We start from the raw sequence: 15383 nt of genomic DNA on the forward strand, positions 1-15383 counted from the left end.
GCAGTGGTCTGAGCGTGTGTGTGTGAGCTTTGTGGGAAGTGTTTCCCCGGGAAGTTGTTTTACCTGGGCCCACCTGGAGGATGTAAATGTTTCACTAGGAAATTGCCGAGTGGACAGTTGGCAGAGGGCAAAGGTGGGCGTGTTAGCAGAGAAGGATGTGGAACTGCAGGGGAGTGGTGAGCACCTGTGCCTGCAGAGCGGGTTTATGCTGGGGCAGTGGTGGGAGGTGGACCGTGGAGGTGAGCGGCGTCCACAGGATGGAGCCCCTTGTAGGCCTTGCCCAGGAGCTTGGACTCCAGCCTTCAGGCGGGGGAGGGAGGGTGCCTCAGGGATCTTTATAGAAGTGCTGGGACAATTGCATGATCACGGATGGTGCCTTGGTGGCATCAGGGGCCCTGGAGTCTTAACGTGTGCTCATTTGTTCTGGATGGAAGTGGCAGGGTCTTAGCATGAGGTCCCTTCCTTTCCAGGTTTCTGGGTGGAACGGACCCCTGTGCATGAGGCAGCCCAGCGGGGTGAGAGCCTGCAGCTGCAACAGAGAGAGAGTGGCGCCTGTGTGAACCAGGTCACTGTGGACTCCATCACGCCCCTGCATGCGGCCAGTCTGCAGGGCCAGGTGCGGTGCGTGCAGCTGCTGCTGGCAGCTGGGGCCCAGGTGAGTGGCCCATCAGGGCAGATCCCCAGACTGGCTGCAGCTGCCAGAATGGAGAAGGTTGACTCAGGAGAACTTGGGAAAGAGGGGAGGGTGGGGGCTGCACTGTGTCCACTGCACACAGGTACCAGGAAGCCTATGGCTGAGAAGTGCTTGTGGACCTGGCTGTTAGGAGGTCCCGGTGGTGGAAGAAAGGGCGACCTGAGCAAATTGATGGTGGGAGTGCCAGCCCTGTGGTGGGCAGGAGCCAGCAGGCTGGCCACAGTCTAGATACAGGCTCTCTCAGGGGTGGCCAGGCCTGGGCACAGAGCTGCTGCCTGGGCCCAAAGAGCAGGGTTCAGGCTTTAGGATGACTCAGTGGGATGCTGGCCTGCCAGCTCTCCAAAAAAAGGAACAAAAACAAAACTCTGTATTGCTGCTTTCCCTGGTGTAAATGTTCCCACCCTGGCTAGTGTTAAGCCACCGGGGGTTTCTGATCAGCAGAATTCCTGGCACATTGGCAGCCAGCTCTCCTGAGCTGGCAAACAGTGGCCCGGCACACCCCTGGCCAATGTACTAGGGACACAAGGAACTGGTCTCAGAGTTCAAGGGGTGGGGAAAAAGGGAAGACGGTGTACTGTTTATTCTTCCCATAAAGCTTGGAATGGAACCCGTGTCAGTGTGTACCCAAATAGAATTTGAATTTGGACAAATGCTAAATAAAATTTGCCAATTTGGGGAGTTGCCTTTATCCTGGCCTCTGACTTTCTCACTAGGGGAGGCATGGTAAGCTGTCTCAGGGATTCCTTCCATTGAGGTTAGAGGTTTTCGTTGTTTTTTGAGACAAGATCTTACTCTGTCGCCTAAGCTGGAATGCAGTGACGTGCTGGAATGGTGACGTGATCAAAACTCACTGCAGCCTCGTCCTCCTTGACTCAAGTGATCCTTCCACCTCAGCCTCCCGGGTAGCTGGGACTATAGGTGCACGCCACCACACCCAGCTAATTTTTGTATTTTTTGTAGAGACAGGGTTTTGCCATGTTGCCCAGGCTGGTCTCGAACTCCTGAGCTCAAGTGACCCTCCTCGCCTTCCAAAGTGCCAGGGTTACAGGTGTGAGCCACTGTGCCCAGCTGAAGTTAGAGTTTTTAAAACTCATGTTTAAAGCCTACCTCTCCCAGCTTGCAGCCTAGGGTTCCCCTGTCCTGCTCTGTGCTTAGTAGGTGTTTGGGGTAGGGGTGGTGAGGGGGCGGCTGAGCTTATCCTGCCCGAGAGAAAAGAATCCTGAACGAGATGACTTTTGTACTCAGGAGGCTATGGGTGCTCCCCAGCTACATGCTGTCTCTTTCGGTGTTCTCGCCTAGCACATAATAGCAAAGCAAACTGGTGCTTCTAAGAAGCATCTTAGCAAAGATGAACCTGCAGCAGGGTGGGAAAGCGGGTTGCGTGGGTTTCTCTGCCCTTTGACACTTGTTTCTTCCTTCCATGAGGTGGATGCTCGCAACATCGACGGCAGCACCCCGCTCTGCGACGCCTGCGCCTCGGGCAGCATCGAGTGTGTGAAGCTCTTGCTGTCCTACGGGGCCAAGGTCAACCCTCCTTTGTACACAGCATCCCCCCTGCACGAGGCCTGCATGAGCGGTGAGTTGGCAGATGACTGGGCTGGCCCAGTTGGGCCCTGGAAGTTTCCTCCTTTCTGGGATTAAAGGACTTTGGGAAGGAAGGAGAGCAGACGAATTGGGAGCCCCTTGGCAGGTGAAGGAGAGTTCTGAGTCTGTTTCTGGCTCTTGGTGGCTCAGCTGCAGAGATTCTAAGCTTTCCCTCCTTGAGGTCTTCCTCCGGGGCTGGGGCGGGTGACTCTACGGTAGGATTCTGTGTCCAAGCCAGGGCTCCTCGGGCCCCTCCACATTAGCACCAGGGCCTGGGGCACTCTGCAGAGGCTTACCTGGGCTTTGCTATAGTGTGCTCTGCAGGTCCCTGATTGAGATGGGAGAGGACAGAGAAACGTGTCCCAACAGCCTGGGCCAGGAGGCTGTGTGCGGTGCTCTCAAAACAGAGTGCTGGTCCTGCAGGCTCAGTGAGCAGGTGGGACTTCAGCTGCCCTCCGAGAAGGCGCATTGCAGATGCTGGGAAGATAAAAGGGCACCCCGAGCCTGGGGGACATTCCTTGTCCTGTCTTGCTGCATTAGAAGCTCCCAGTAGAGCAGAGAGGACTGGAATTTAGGGTGAGACCAGCTGGTGGGAAGATGTTTAAATGACAAAGGAGTTTGGATTCTACTCTTTTGAGCAGAGGCTGCAAACCGTGGCTTATATCTTGACTGGCCAGCATGGCCTTTCTCTTTGGATGCACGTCTGGGGTGCAGCGTATGGGGTATGTGCCCTTCCACGGTGCCTGCAGAGCCACGGCTGCCTGTGGCTCACCCCTGATTCCTGCTCTCAGGTCTTTCCATGTCTACAGGCCATGGGGACAGCTCCATGGAGCTCTTGAAGGTTTCTGAGCAGATGTTGAGGGCCAGTAAAACAGAAGTTGGGGAAGGTTCATTTAGTGGCCCTCTATGTGCAGACAGATGGAGGTGGCAGTGGTGGTCGGGGTCTCCTAGAAGCAGAGGAATGAGTTGGGGACCATCGCTGGGATCAAGGTGGCCAGTGCTCAGAGTAGGCTGGTGCAGTGGGATGGGTTCATTTAGAAGGTTTGGGGAGGAATCCGTAGGATTTGGTATGAAGGGGAGGCTCAAGAAGTCAGAAATGGGTCAGGTTTGAGTCAGGAGCAGGGACCCCAGGAAAGGGAGAGGGCTCTGGAGTGGGAGACACTAGCTAGTGGCCAGCACACGGCTCTGGGGCTGGGTGTGAGGCTGGTGGGGAAAATCAGGGAGCTGCCAACAGTGAAGAGGTAATTGAGTGACAGGAAAGGATGGAGCCTAGACGGAATGTGCAGGGGCGGGACGGTGGGGGGCCTGGAACCACGCTCCAAATCCACATTACAGACCCAGGAAGAGGAGCTGCTTAAGAGGCAGGAGAGGCCAGGTGCTGTGGCTCATGCCCTTGGTAATCCTAGCACTTTGGGAGCCTGAGGTGGGTGGATCACCTGAGGTCAGGAGTTTGAGATCAGCCTGACCAATATGGTGAAACCCCATCTCTACTAAAAATACAAAAAAATTAGCCAGGCGTGGTGGTGCACGCCTGTAGTTCCAGCTATCTGGGAGGCTGAGGTGGGAGAATTGCTTGAATCCGGGAGGTGGAGGTTGTAGTGAGCTGAGATTGCACCACCGCATTCCATCCTGGGCAACAGAATGAGACTGTCTAAAAAAAAAAAAAAAAAAAAGAGGCAGGAGAGGCGGCTGCCGTGGGGCACAGGAGGATGACCTGCCTAAGAAAGTCTGGGGGGTTTCCTGGGAGACTGGGCTCAGTGCTGACAGCTGCAGGTAGACAGGGGACAGGAGGGCAGCGGGAGTTTTCCCTGGCCCATTCTAGGTGGTGCCCCACGTCTCCTGTTCTCACAGCAATAGGCCGGCCAGGCCCGTTTCTCCCACTGCTGTGAGCCCTCCCCTCCTCAGGGGGGCGCAGAGCCGTGTCCTGGCTTCCTGAGGGCCATGCGGGGCATGAACTCCTCCCTAGGTTGGGATGCAGGCCTGCCTGGCTTCCCTGCCCTGCACCAGGGATGGAGGCTGCTGCAGCTGCCGCGTCTGCGTGCTTGTTGTCTCCGGTGTCCGTATTCAAGGACATCGTCCCCCCTTTTCCATTTCTCTTAAGGGAGTTCCGAATGTGTGAGGCTTCTTATTGATGTCGGGGCCAATCTGGAAGCGCACGATTGCCATTTTGGGACCCCTCTGCACGTTGCCTGTGCCCGGGAGCATCTGGACTGTGTGAAAGTGCTGCTCAATGCAGGTGAGTGGGTGTTTACCTGCGTGGGTATTTATCTGAGTGGGTGTTTACCCGCGCGAGTGTTTACCTGAGTGGGTGTTTACCTGCGTGGGTGTTTATGTGAGTGGGTGTTTACCTGTATGGGTGTTACCTGCAGAGTGGGTATTTACGGATTTACATGAGAAGCTTGCCTGAATGGGTATATACTTGCAAGGCTGTTCACCTAAGCAGGTGTTTACTTGCAAGGGTATTTACCTGAACAGTATTTACTGTGCCTAGCAGAGAGCTGGGTAGAGGAGTCAGAGGGACCAGGGTTGGAGGCTGGCTCTCCTGCTTGCCAGCTGAGACCTCGGGCCTCAGTTTATGTATCTGTAACACTGGAAGAATCTATGCTGCAGGTTGCTGGGAGAACTGGGGATATTTCCCCGGTGCCTGGTATGTCCTAGTAGGTACTCAACAAATGCCAATGATTATTTCTAGAGATCACAGGCCACTGTCTCCACAGCTGCCTGGTGAGGTTACTGCCTGAATCCAAGAGAGAAGGGGATGTAATGGGAAGTGGAGTCGGCAACGTTTAGGAGAATATGGAGCATTTGGAATCCAGCCTGTTGTCAGGTGTTCGAAAAGACTCAGAATCGAGATTCCCAAGGAGGGAAAAAAATCAAAACCAAAAAGACCCGACCAATTGAGGATTAGGCTCAGGACCTGTTTATACCAAAAGTTTTAGCCAAAGTGACTTGGCACAGGGTTTTTATCATTAAGCCAACTTAATGTTGTTGAGGGAAAATTTTAGTTTCATCATCTCATCCAAATTCTGGGTGTGGTGTAGGATAAAAACAAAACTGTTCAGGATGGCTGGGCACTGTGGCTCACAGCTGTAGTCTCAGCACTTTGGGAGGCTGAGGCGGGAGGATTGCTTGAGCCCAGGAGTTTGGGCCAGCCTGGGAGACATAGCAAGACCCCATCTCTTAACAACAAGAACAAACCTGTTCGGGAACAGGAAGATCATGAATTCCCCCCGATGACAGCCATTTGAGCTTAGTTATATGTAGTTTTCTGTTGGAGAATCTTACTCACTTTCATGTGCCACTTTAAGTCTTCTTAGTGGAAAAGATTCATTTTGTATAGGAACAGTTGTTGGGGTACTTTTAATTTTTTATACACTGTCTTAAAAATATCTCCATTGGAAGCAGGCGTTAAGTGTTTCCAGCCGAGCTGTCCTCTGGCAGCTGGATCAGTTTCTATGAACACAGGGCAGTGTATTCGTATCAAGCCTTCATGAGCTCAGTACACATGAGTTCCATTTTTACTTTAGTTCCGTTTGGTGTGGTTGTAGGGAAAGGGATCAACTTAGTGTTTAAAGCAAACATCCTTTCTGTATCAGTTAGGACTTCATGTCACTTGGATGCCTTTGCGAGTAACAGGAGGCCACTTCTACCTGGTAAACAATGGCGGGCATTTCTAGTTCAGGTGACTTCAGGGCTGAGACGCAGAGCAGGTTTAGGGACGGCTGGACCGGAGGTTCCGTGGTGTCACCCAGTTTCTTTGAATGTTGCGATTCTGCTTTCCTCAGTGTTGGCTTTATCCTAAGCCTCCGGCTTCCCTGAGCAAGATCACACGGGGCTGCAGTGGCTTCAGGCCTACACGCCAGATGTTTCCCATTTTAAGCCTTCTGGAGACTCTTTCAGAGGAGTGGAAAATCCCTTTTCACACACCCCTCCCCAGCCCCTTTGCCCAAACTTTGCCAAATTCTGATGGGCTGAAGCCTGGGTCATTAGAACCAATTACTGTGGTCAGGGGAGAGGGCTTGGACCAGGCGGGGCCCACACTGGAGCTGAAGTCAGGTCTGCTCCCACCTCCCCCACATTACCGGGTGGCAGCACAGTCGGGGGTGGGGGCTGGAAAGGAAGGGGCAGCTGTGATGCCCACTGTCGCCCTAAAGCGGGGTTCCCACAGCTCTCCCCGGAGTTTGCATGCCCCCCGGGGAGTGGGGAAGCCTCCCCACTGTGACTGTCGGTGTTGGCTCGATGCTGTGGGTGGAGTCCAGCCATCAGCTCATGTGGGATTCCTGATTCACATCCCACTCTCTGGTGGTCTCCTCTAGCACCCCTTGTGAGAGCAGGTGGATCATCATCTTCTTAGAAACCATTTTGTCATTGTGGAAATTTTCAAACACACAGAGAAGAGAGAAACAACAGCACCCCCTACGTCCTCGCAAACGGATTTTTTTAAAGTAATGATTCTGAACTTTTGGGGTCGGGTCACAGATCCTTCGGGAAACCAAAGGAAAGCCAGGGACTGTGTCTCTAGAAAAACAGAAGAGTGGAAAGTCCCTTTTCCCGCACCCCTCCCCAGTCCCTTTGCCCAAACTTTGCCCAATTCTGATTGGCTCAAACCTGGGTCATTTGAACCAGTTACTGTGGAGAGGGGAGAGGGATGGAACCAGTCGGGGCCCACATGATTGCAGGTGCTTTCGTGTGCGGTTTGAGAGCTGAACTGTGAGGCAGCCACGTTGCACCCCAGGGGGGACATAGAGACCGTTGTTCTTGTTCTTTGTAGGCGGTGAGGCGGGTCCAGGAACCAGATTGTATTTGCAAAGGAGGAGGGCTGGGGAGGGTGAAAGTCCGGTTATGATGGTGAAGTAATTTTTAATCTAATGGCTGACAGTGAATATTGAACTCTGCCAGGAGTGTTCAGAAGCTGCTCCCTGAGGACGGTCCTGCCTACACCTTTGTTCTTGGCACTGGTCCTGGCACAATTAAAAAAATTTTTAAAAAATTGTTCTTTAATTTTTTTTAAATTTTCAATTATAAATTTTTAAAATTTAATTGCCATTATTATTTCTTTTTATTTCTCTTGTTGCAGCAAGCACCTATTGAGCTATTTGTGTTTATGTTCCAGGATTGTGCCAGTCCTGGTGTGCTAAGGTCTTAGAAGGTCCCTTCACATCGCTGGCCATGGGTTCTCTGAATCCACTTTAATCCTATTTGGCATTGAAAGCAGGATTTTGGTAACGAGCCTGTGTTGATCCCTTTTCTCTGAAGCATGAAGTTCAGAGCTTTTAGTTCCCTAGTTGTTTCCTGGCTCCCTGTTTTTGTCTTTGTCTCTCTCTGTCTCTGTCTCTGCCTCTGTCTCTGTCTCTGCCTCTGTCTCAGTCTTTCTCATGTCTCTCAGTTTAAGGAATGTTACCATCCTTGCTTCACACAAAATTACTTTCTTTCCCTTTCCCACCCTCTCTCTTCCTTCTTTCCTCTGTATCTGTTCCCTTCTTTCTTTCTTTTTTTTTTTTGAGACGGAGTCTCATTCTGTCACCCAGGCCGGAGTGCAGTGGTGTAATCTCCACTCACTGCAGCCTCCAACTGCCAGGTTCAAGCGATTCTCATGCCTCAGTCTCCTGAGTAGCTGGGATTATAGATGTGCACCATCACGCCCAGCTAATTTTTGGATTTTTAGTAGAGACGAGGTTTCACCATATTGGCTGGGCTGGTCTTGAACTCCTGACCTCAGGTGATCTGCCCGCCTCAGGCTCCCAAAGTGTGGGGATTACAGGCATGAGCCACCGTGCCTGGTCCTGTTTTCCTCTTTCTAATGAGTACCTGTATGTGTTCTCTCTCTCACTATGGGCCTCACTCTGTCATCCAGGCTGGAGTGCAGCGGTACAATCACAGCTTGCTGCAGCCTCAACCTCCTGGCCTCCAGTGATCCTCCTACCTCAGCCTCCAGAGTAGGTGGGACTACAGGTGTGTGCCATCACGCCTGGATAATTCTTTAAGTTTTTTGTAGAACTAGGGTCTCACTAGGTTGCCCAGGCTGGTCTCAATTTCCTGGGCCCAAGAGATCCGCCCGCCTCAGCTTCCCAAAGTGCTAAGATTACAGGCGTGAGCCATGCGCCTGGCCGAGGCACATATTTTTAATGGACATAGTTGTTCGGGTTTCATCTGTCACTCTCTTTTTGCTCACTCAGTGCTATCCTTTCAGGATCCATCCAAGTTGCCGCCTGCCTTCCTGGCCTGGTGTTTCCTTTCAATCCCTTATTCACGATTTCATTTCCTTTCTTATTCACCTTCCTTCCCTTCCACCCAATCAAATGATGCCAAACACGCATTTTGAAAAGATGTACATTGGGAAGGCCCGCCTCTCTGCAAGAGCCCCTGGCCAAGGCCTCGTGTGTGGAGCACAGCAGGGAGCATGATTTTTAGAGCTCTTTCCAGCCATGGTTTTCTCCCTGATCGTGAGAGAGTAGCTGTGCCTCCCTTGGGCCTCTTTCTCTGTTTTTTTTTTTTCTTTTGTTAAAATAGAGACCATCTGTTTCTCTCTCAATTGGCAAGAATATTGCCAGAATTAATGACATGAGAGAAAGCTACTGGAACTGTAGATTCTGTGGATGGTACAATTTGTTTTTCATTACAAGTGTACTTGTAATGTTTAGTGTTAACATGTACTTTATATTATGATTGCAACATGATACTGGAGGAAAACCCCTTGTGTGAAAGAGGTTGAATTGTGGGAAAAATATTTCTTTAATCTATTGCTTTGAAATATTATTATCTTTTTTTGCAGTACATTTCTGCCAAATTCAGGACCTAGGTAATTTAGCATTTTTCCTGGTTGAGAGATCCTTTCCTGTCCTAACTTCTGAGTTTTGGCTGCGGGAAGCGGAAAGAACTTTCTTTACTTATGTCATCACTTTGGAGGGCTGGATCACTCCACGAATGCTGTTATGAGCATGGTTCTTATGTGCTTTTAGGGGATTCAAATATTTTAAAGCAGAAAGCAGGATTTTTCAGATAGTTTTTGAGCAGAGGAACTAGAAAATGGAATAGCATTCCACCTCTCAACTCCTCTTTTGACCCTCTGAAATTGTTGGTAAGTGATGGCGAGCTAGTAATCTGATTGCTTTAAAATCCCACTTTTGATAATATTTTACAGTTGTGGTTTGAATCTGTCATTTGGCGGATTATTTGACTGATGCTGTGCGATTTGCTTGACTTCTTTAAAATACTTCTCTTTCATTCGTTTTCTCTTACAACCTCCTTTGTTACTTGAGGAACAGACTTCGAAGAAAATGGCATTTTCTTTCAAAAGAATTCTGAAACCCTGGGGGATTCCATTGTATCGGATTAGTGATGGCTGTGCCCTAAGAATGATGTGTTACAAAAATCAGATTTTTATCAAAATCTTTTTTTAATGCATTGAAAAATGCCATATTTGACCAGGTGGTGGTGGCTCATGCCTGTAGCCAGGAGTTCCAGACCAACCTGGCCAACAGGGCGAAACCCCGTCTCTACAAAAAATAGAAAAATTAGCTGGGCATGGTGGTGTACCTGTAATCCCAGCAACTTGGGAGGTTGAGGCAGGAGAATCGCTTGAACCCTGGAGGTTGCAGTGAGGCGAGATTGTGCCACTGCACTCCAGCCTGGGCGACAGAGTGAGACTCTGTCTCAAAAAAACAAAACCAGCCATATTTAGCTACTAATTCTTTGCATCTTTCTGAATGTCTACTCTTTAAAAAAAAATTTTTTTTTTCACTTTTAATCAGCTTGATGAATGTCTGCTGTTATCATGAGAAAGTTGAGGAGTGCAGAGCTAAATCTCTTCTCTGAATTGCCTACTGTTTTGGGTACATTATCTGTTTTCCTTTTGTAAAAGACTATGCATTGTTAAGGAACATTCACTCTTTCATTCAACCAGTATTTCTGGAGCCTCCCTCCTGCGCCCACAAGAGGAAGAAGTAGTGTGTGTCTGTGCTCGAGGACAGGTGGGAGTGCTTGAGTAGCTCTGGTTTGAGCTTCCAGAAATCTCAGGACCCCTGAAGGCAGATTGATAGGGCATTAGAACGGTTGTTTAACTCAGGACGTTTTTCGTTTTGTTTTTCTTCTTTTCGGTTCTATTTCCAGTTATTTCTTTATTATTGCTGCCTACCTTTATCTCTCTTTTCATGAGGGGGGACAATGAGTAATTCCTGCTTTTGGATGTGAAAAACAGTTTTGAAAGCTACGGTAGAGTCTGTCCTGATTTTGTCTTCTGGGTGGGGATTGCTTCTGCCACCGTGCTGTGTGAAGAAACGGATGTGATTGTCCCCCTGACTTCAACTTCTCTTCTTGGTGAAATCTATTCTGCACTCTTGACCTCCAGGGGCCAACGTGAATGCGGCAAAGCTTCATGAGACGGCCCTTCACCACGCGGCCAAGGTCAAGAATGTTGACCTCATCGAGATGCTTATCGAGTTTGGTGGCAACATCTACGCCCGGGACAACCGTGGGAAGAAGCCGTCTGACTACACGTGGAGCAGCAGCGCTCCCGCCAAGTGCCTCGAGTACTATGAAAGTGAGGCGCCCCACTGAGCCCGACCTATCCCCTCCAGCCTTCAGCCTGGACCCCTGATATGCCGGCTCCCTGCGGGCTTCCATTGAGAGCTAGGCTGTTAGTCCTGGCTCCTGTCCTCTGCACTAGGACAGACCCTTAGGCACTTTGCGGGGGCTGTTTGTGCTGCTGCCCCAGCTCTCCCTGGGTTCCCTGTGGCCCGTGGCCTGGAGCAGCAGAAGCTGTGGCTGACACCTGCTCAGGCACCAGACCTGTGCCTCCTGTGCTGGACATTTGACAGATGAGCCTCCTAGCTGCAGATATAGTTGTTTGATGACAAATTTGGGTGCTGAAATATAATGCCGTGGCTCAAAAAACCAAAACCATGGTTTTGAAAAGGTGCGGTGGCTCACACCTGTAATCCCAGCACTTTGGGAGGCTGAGGCGGCAGATCACCTGAGTTCAGCAGTTTCAGACCAGCCTGGCCAACTTGGTGACACTCTGTCTCTACTAAAAATAGAAAAATTAGGCGGGCATGGTGGTGGGTGCCTGTAATCCCAGCTACTTGGGAGATTGAGGCAGGTGAATTGCTTGAATGCAGGAGGTGGAGGTTGCAGTGAGCCGAGATTGCGCCACTGCACTCCAGCCTGGGCGACAGAGCAAGACTCTGTCTCAAAACAAAAAACAAAAAAACCTTAAAACCAAAAAAAACCCCACATCCCACAAAAGGCAATCCCAGTGGACATCACGCCCCGAATTTCATTTCCTGGGCTCCCTTCCTCAGGTTCCTGGCTGTCCTTCCAGAGAAGGCCTGCAGGACACATCCCGGTTCCAGGAGAAACGGAGGCGTTTTCGATTCTGTCTGAGTTTGTATTCGGTTGCAGGTGTTGTGCTCCTTCCTGAAATTAACCTCATATCCTTCCTTGCTCCCTTTTTCAGAGACACCTCTGACTTTGTCACAACTCTGCAGGGTGAGCTTGAGGAAGGCCACTGGTGTCCGAGGGCTGGAGAAGATCGCCAAGTTAAACATCCCACCCCGGCTCATCGATTACCTCTCCTACAACTGAGTTGCACGCGGGGTCCGGACCGTGACTGCTCCCGTTGTGCCCAGCATTGCCTGGGTGAGGGCTCTGCCTGTTCCTTTGAAGCAACGTGATTGCTGTAGATAGAGCAACGCTCCTCCGAGTCCCTTCCTGCGATGCTGTGTAGGCTTCTCTTCTGGATCCTGGATAATGTTTCCAAGGTGTTGGGAAGGCCTGCGTCTCAGGTCACAGTTGTGGGTGTGACCCTGCACTGTTCTACGGAACTTACCTCCTCACTGGGCGTGGGCCAGTTTTCCTCTTTTACGGACCGTCCTCAAAGGCACTCTCAGGACAGATGGCGTGGGGAGCACAGAGGAGGCTGGCAGAGCTGAGGACTCGGGGCATTGTTGCTAGTTCCCACTCTCCTGGGCAGCCGGCCATAGATGCACAGGTCCCAGGTGCAGGCCACCACCTCCGGGTTGGCACCAGGACTGCCCGCGGTGCTCATAGGGAACGGCTGGGCCCACGGAAGGTCAGGCTGGGATGTGGCCTGGGACCACTGCTCTGCCGGCTGCTGTGTGGATGCTCTTCCTGGAGCACTTTCCAAAGCATCCCCCAGCCCCAAGCCTGGGCGCATCCATCGCTCAGGGGCTTTCTACGGGTGTTTGTAGGGGAAGGCCCTGGCTTTGTATACCCCACAGGTAGCACTGAGTTTCTTAGGAAATTCGTCTTCAGTATTAGGTCTTGAACTCTTGTAAAAAGTTTATGTGTAGGATAAAAACCTTTTAGAGGACACGTAGGTGGTACCACTAAGGTTTTGCTAATGAGCCATTCAGACCCACAGCAGTGTGAAGGTGCGTCAAGGTGTCTATTCTCGTAGCTCCGCATTCTCAGTGCAAAGGGCTGTTTGGAGACTCTGTGGGAATTGCTTTTCATCTGTTTCTATGGTTGTCAAATGAATTCTTCACCCACCCTGCAGTTTGTGAACTTCTTGAAGCTATCAAATTAGTAAGAGAGGCTGCCCACACCCGGGAGGCACCATCACCCACTTATTATTTGGTTCTGCGGATACTCCTGGAACATCTGTCACATCCAGCATTGTCCCAGTGCTTTGAGTTGGACGGGAATGGGACTCTGCAGCCAAGGCGGGATAAGAAAATCTCACAATTCCATCCTGCACTGATAGAAACAGGTCGGTCTGCATTATAAGCCATTGGTGGAGCATTCAGTAGCCTATTCAGACTGCATGGGCCGGCCTAGGAGTCTTTGTCTTCATAAATTTTAAGAACCCCGCCCACAACAGGGAGTTAAACTGGGAGGACCTTTGTATGATTAGTTCAGGGATGTGTGGTTTCTGGGGCAATGGAGGACGGGTCAGGCCTGTCCTGGAGACAGTGTGCCCAGAAAAGGGAACGTGGTACTCACTGGATGCACCCAGGCCGGCCCGAACCTCCCGCCATGGACAGTGCGGGACAGAGTGAGCCTGAGCTGCCCAAGGCAATGCCCTTTGTGCTGTATGACTGGAGGCCTCTCCGCGTGGGTACTTGGGGGTGGGGCCACAAATCTGGTGAAAAACTTCATACTGGCCGCCGTGGGGTTTCTCTTCTCCAGCGTTCCAGCCGTTGTCATGGCGGGTCTTCGTCTTAAACTGAGAAGAAGAGCATTCCTGTTTGATCACCGCCTTAGATACCAGTTCTGGATCAGTCAGTGTTTCTGCATGGAATAACAACCATTAAAAAAAAGTATTGGGTTCTGCCCTTTCATCTTTGTAAGCGATTCTTGCCTCTAGCAATGACACCGGGTGATGTCTCACAGTAGAGCACTTAGCGCAGAATCAGGTCCCCATGGCTGTTGCTCAATAAAATTGGTGGAATAAAGTGCATCCCTGTGTTCACACGGCCCTTTTCTGATGGGGCAAAAACACCAAGATGGGCACATCCCGTGTGGATGGAGGGGGTGGCTCTCGTCTTGCCATGTCGCGGGTCGGTTGGCAGCGCTGTGCTTGCCAGGGAGCCACACCTTGCCATCTCTTCCCCAGGTCTCCTGGGGCCGACGTCAGCACCCCCCTTATGTGGACTTTTCTTGGGGGAGACAGACACTGCTCACGGGACCAGGTGACTGGGATTTTGGATCCTCCCCCGCCCTTATGCAGGACTGTGACTGTAGACAGGTTTGTCTGCTTCTCTACTCTGCGTTGTTCTGGAAAGCTGCAAAACCGGGATATCGGGTCAGACTTGGAGCACTGAAGGGGTCTTGATGACCAACCACTGAGCCAAACCCCTCACCTCAGGGGGACGAGATGGGTCCCCATTAGCCTCAGGTGTTTTTTTTTTTTTTTTTTTTGAGATGGAGTCTCGCTCTGTCGCCCAGGCTGGAGTGCAGTGGCGCAATCTCAGCTCACTGCAAGCTCCATCTCCCGGGTTCACACCATTCTCCTGCCTCAGCCTCCTGAGTAGCTGGGACTACAGGTGCCCGCCACCACGCCTGGCTAATTTATTTATTTATTCTGTATTTTTAGTAGAGACGGGGTTTCACCGTGTTAGCCAGGATGGTCTCAATCTCCTGACCTCGTGATCCACCCATCTTGGCTTCCTAAAGTGCTGGGATTACAGGTGTGAGCCACCACGCCCAGCCGCCTCAGGTTTTATGAGTCTGAAATTAAATGATTGAAAGATGCCTTGGCTGGGTGGGGTGGCTTAACGTCTATAATCTCAGCACTTTGGGGAGCCAAGGTAGGTGGATCACTTGAGGCCAGGAGTTTGAGACCAGCTTGGCCAAGATGGTGAAACCCTGTCTCTACTAAAAATACAAAAATAAGCCAGGCTGGGGGTGCATGCTTGTAATCCCAGCTACTCAGCAGGCCGAGGCAGGAGAATCACTTGAACTCAGAGACGGAGGTTGCAGTGAACCGAGATCGCACCACTGCACTCCAGCCTGGGAGACAGAGTGAGACTCTATCCCCACGAAGAAGAAAAAAAAAGATGCCTTGAAAAACGTAAAGTGGTCCCTAAATATGAAAGTGACATCTACTGTTGTGTGGTTTTGTTGGTATCTGTAGGTCTTGCAGCTGTGTGAACTATTCCCACTTTAAGACCATACCATCTATTTCAGGAGTCAGGCAGTCATAAGACTTCTCAGTTTACATTTTGAAATGCGTGTGCAGTGGACAGATTTGGAGCAGACATTTGCAACATATATAACAAGTAATTGGCAAGCAAAATATGTAAAGATCTTATTATAGATTATTAAGAAAATGGGCCAGGTGCTGTGGCTTGTGCCTGTCATCCTAGCACTTTGGGAGGCTAAGGCAGGAGGATTGAGCTTAGGAGTTTGAGACAAGCTTGGGCAGCCTAATGAGACCCCATTTCTACAAAAAAAGAAAAAGATAACCTAATAGAAAAAAACCCGAATGAGACCCCATTTCTACACACACACAAAAAGATAACCTAATAGAAGAAAACTGGGCAAAGAATAAGAACAGGGCTTTATAAAAGAGGGATCTTGAAATGTCCACTCACAGGAAAGGATGCTCAGAAGTGATCAGGGAAATTCAAATTAATGTTTAATT

At 50.6% G+C, this 15383-nt stretch overlaps 1 protein-coding gene across 1 annotated transcript; it reads left to right on the forward strand.

The window, feature by feature from the left end:
• The first annotated feature begins 205 nt into the window (after positions 1–205).
• Positions 206–13697, forward strand: LOC115895802 (ankyrin repeat and SOCS box protein 13-like). Its single transcript, XM_030926392.1, has 6 exons — positions 206–239; positions 471–655; positions 2120–2270; positions 4380–4514; positions 10626–10817; positions 11733–13697. Exons 1-6 carry the CDS (start codon positions 206–208, stop codon positions 11858–11860), a joined length of 825 nt encoding a protein of 274 aa, XP_030782252.1. The 3' UTR covers positions 11861–13697.
• Positions 13698–15383: the final 1686 nt, after the last annotated feature.

Source organism: Rhinopithecus roxellana, unplaced genomic scaffold (genome assembly GCF_007565055.1).
Source record: "Rhinopithecus roxellana isolate Shanxi Qingling unplaced genomic scaffold, ASM756505v1 contig2620, whole genome shotgun sequence".
NCBI lineage: Eukaryota > Metazoa > Chordata > Mammalia > Primates > Cercopithecidae > Rhinopithecus > Rhinopithecus roxellana.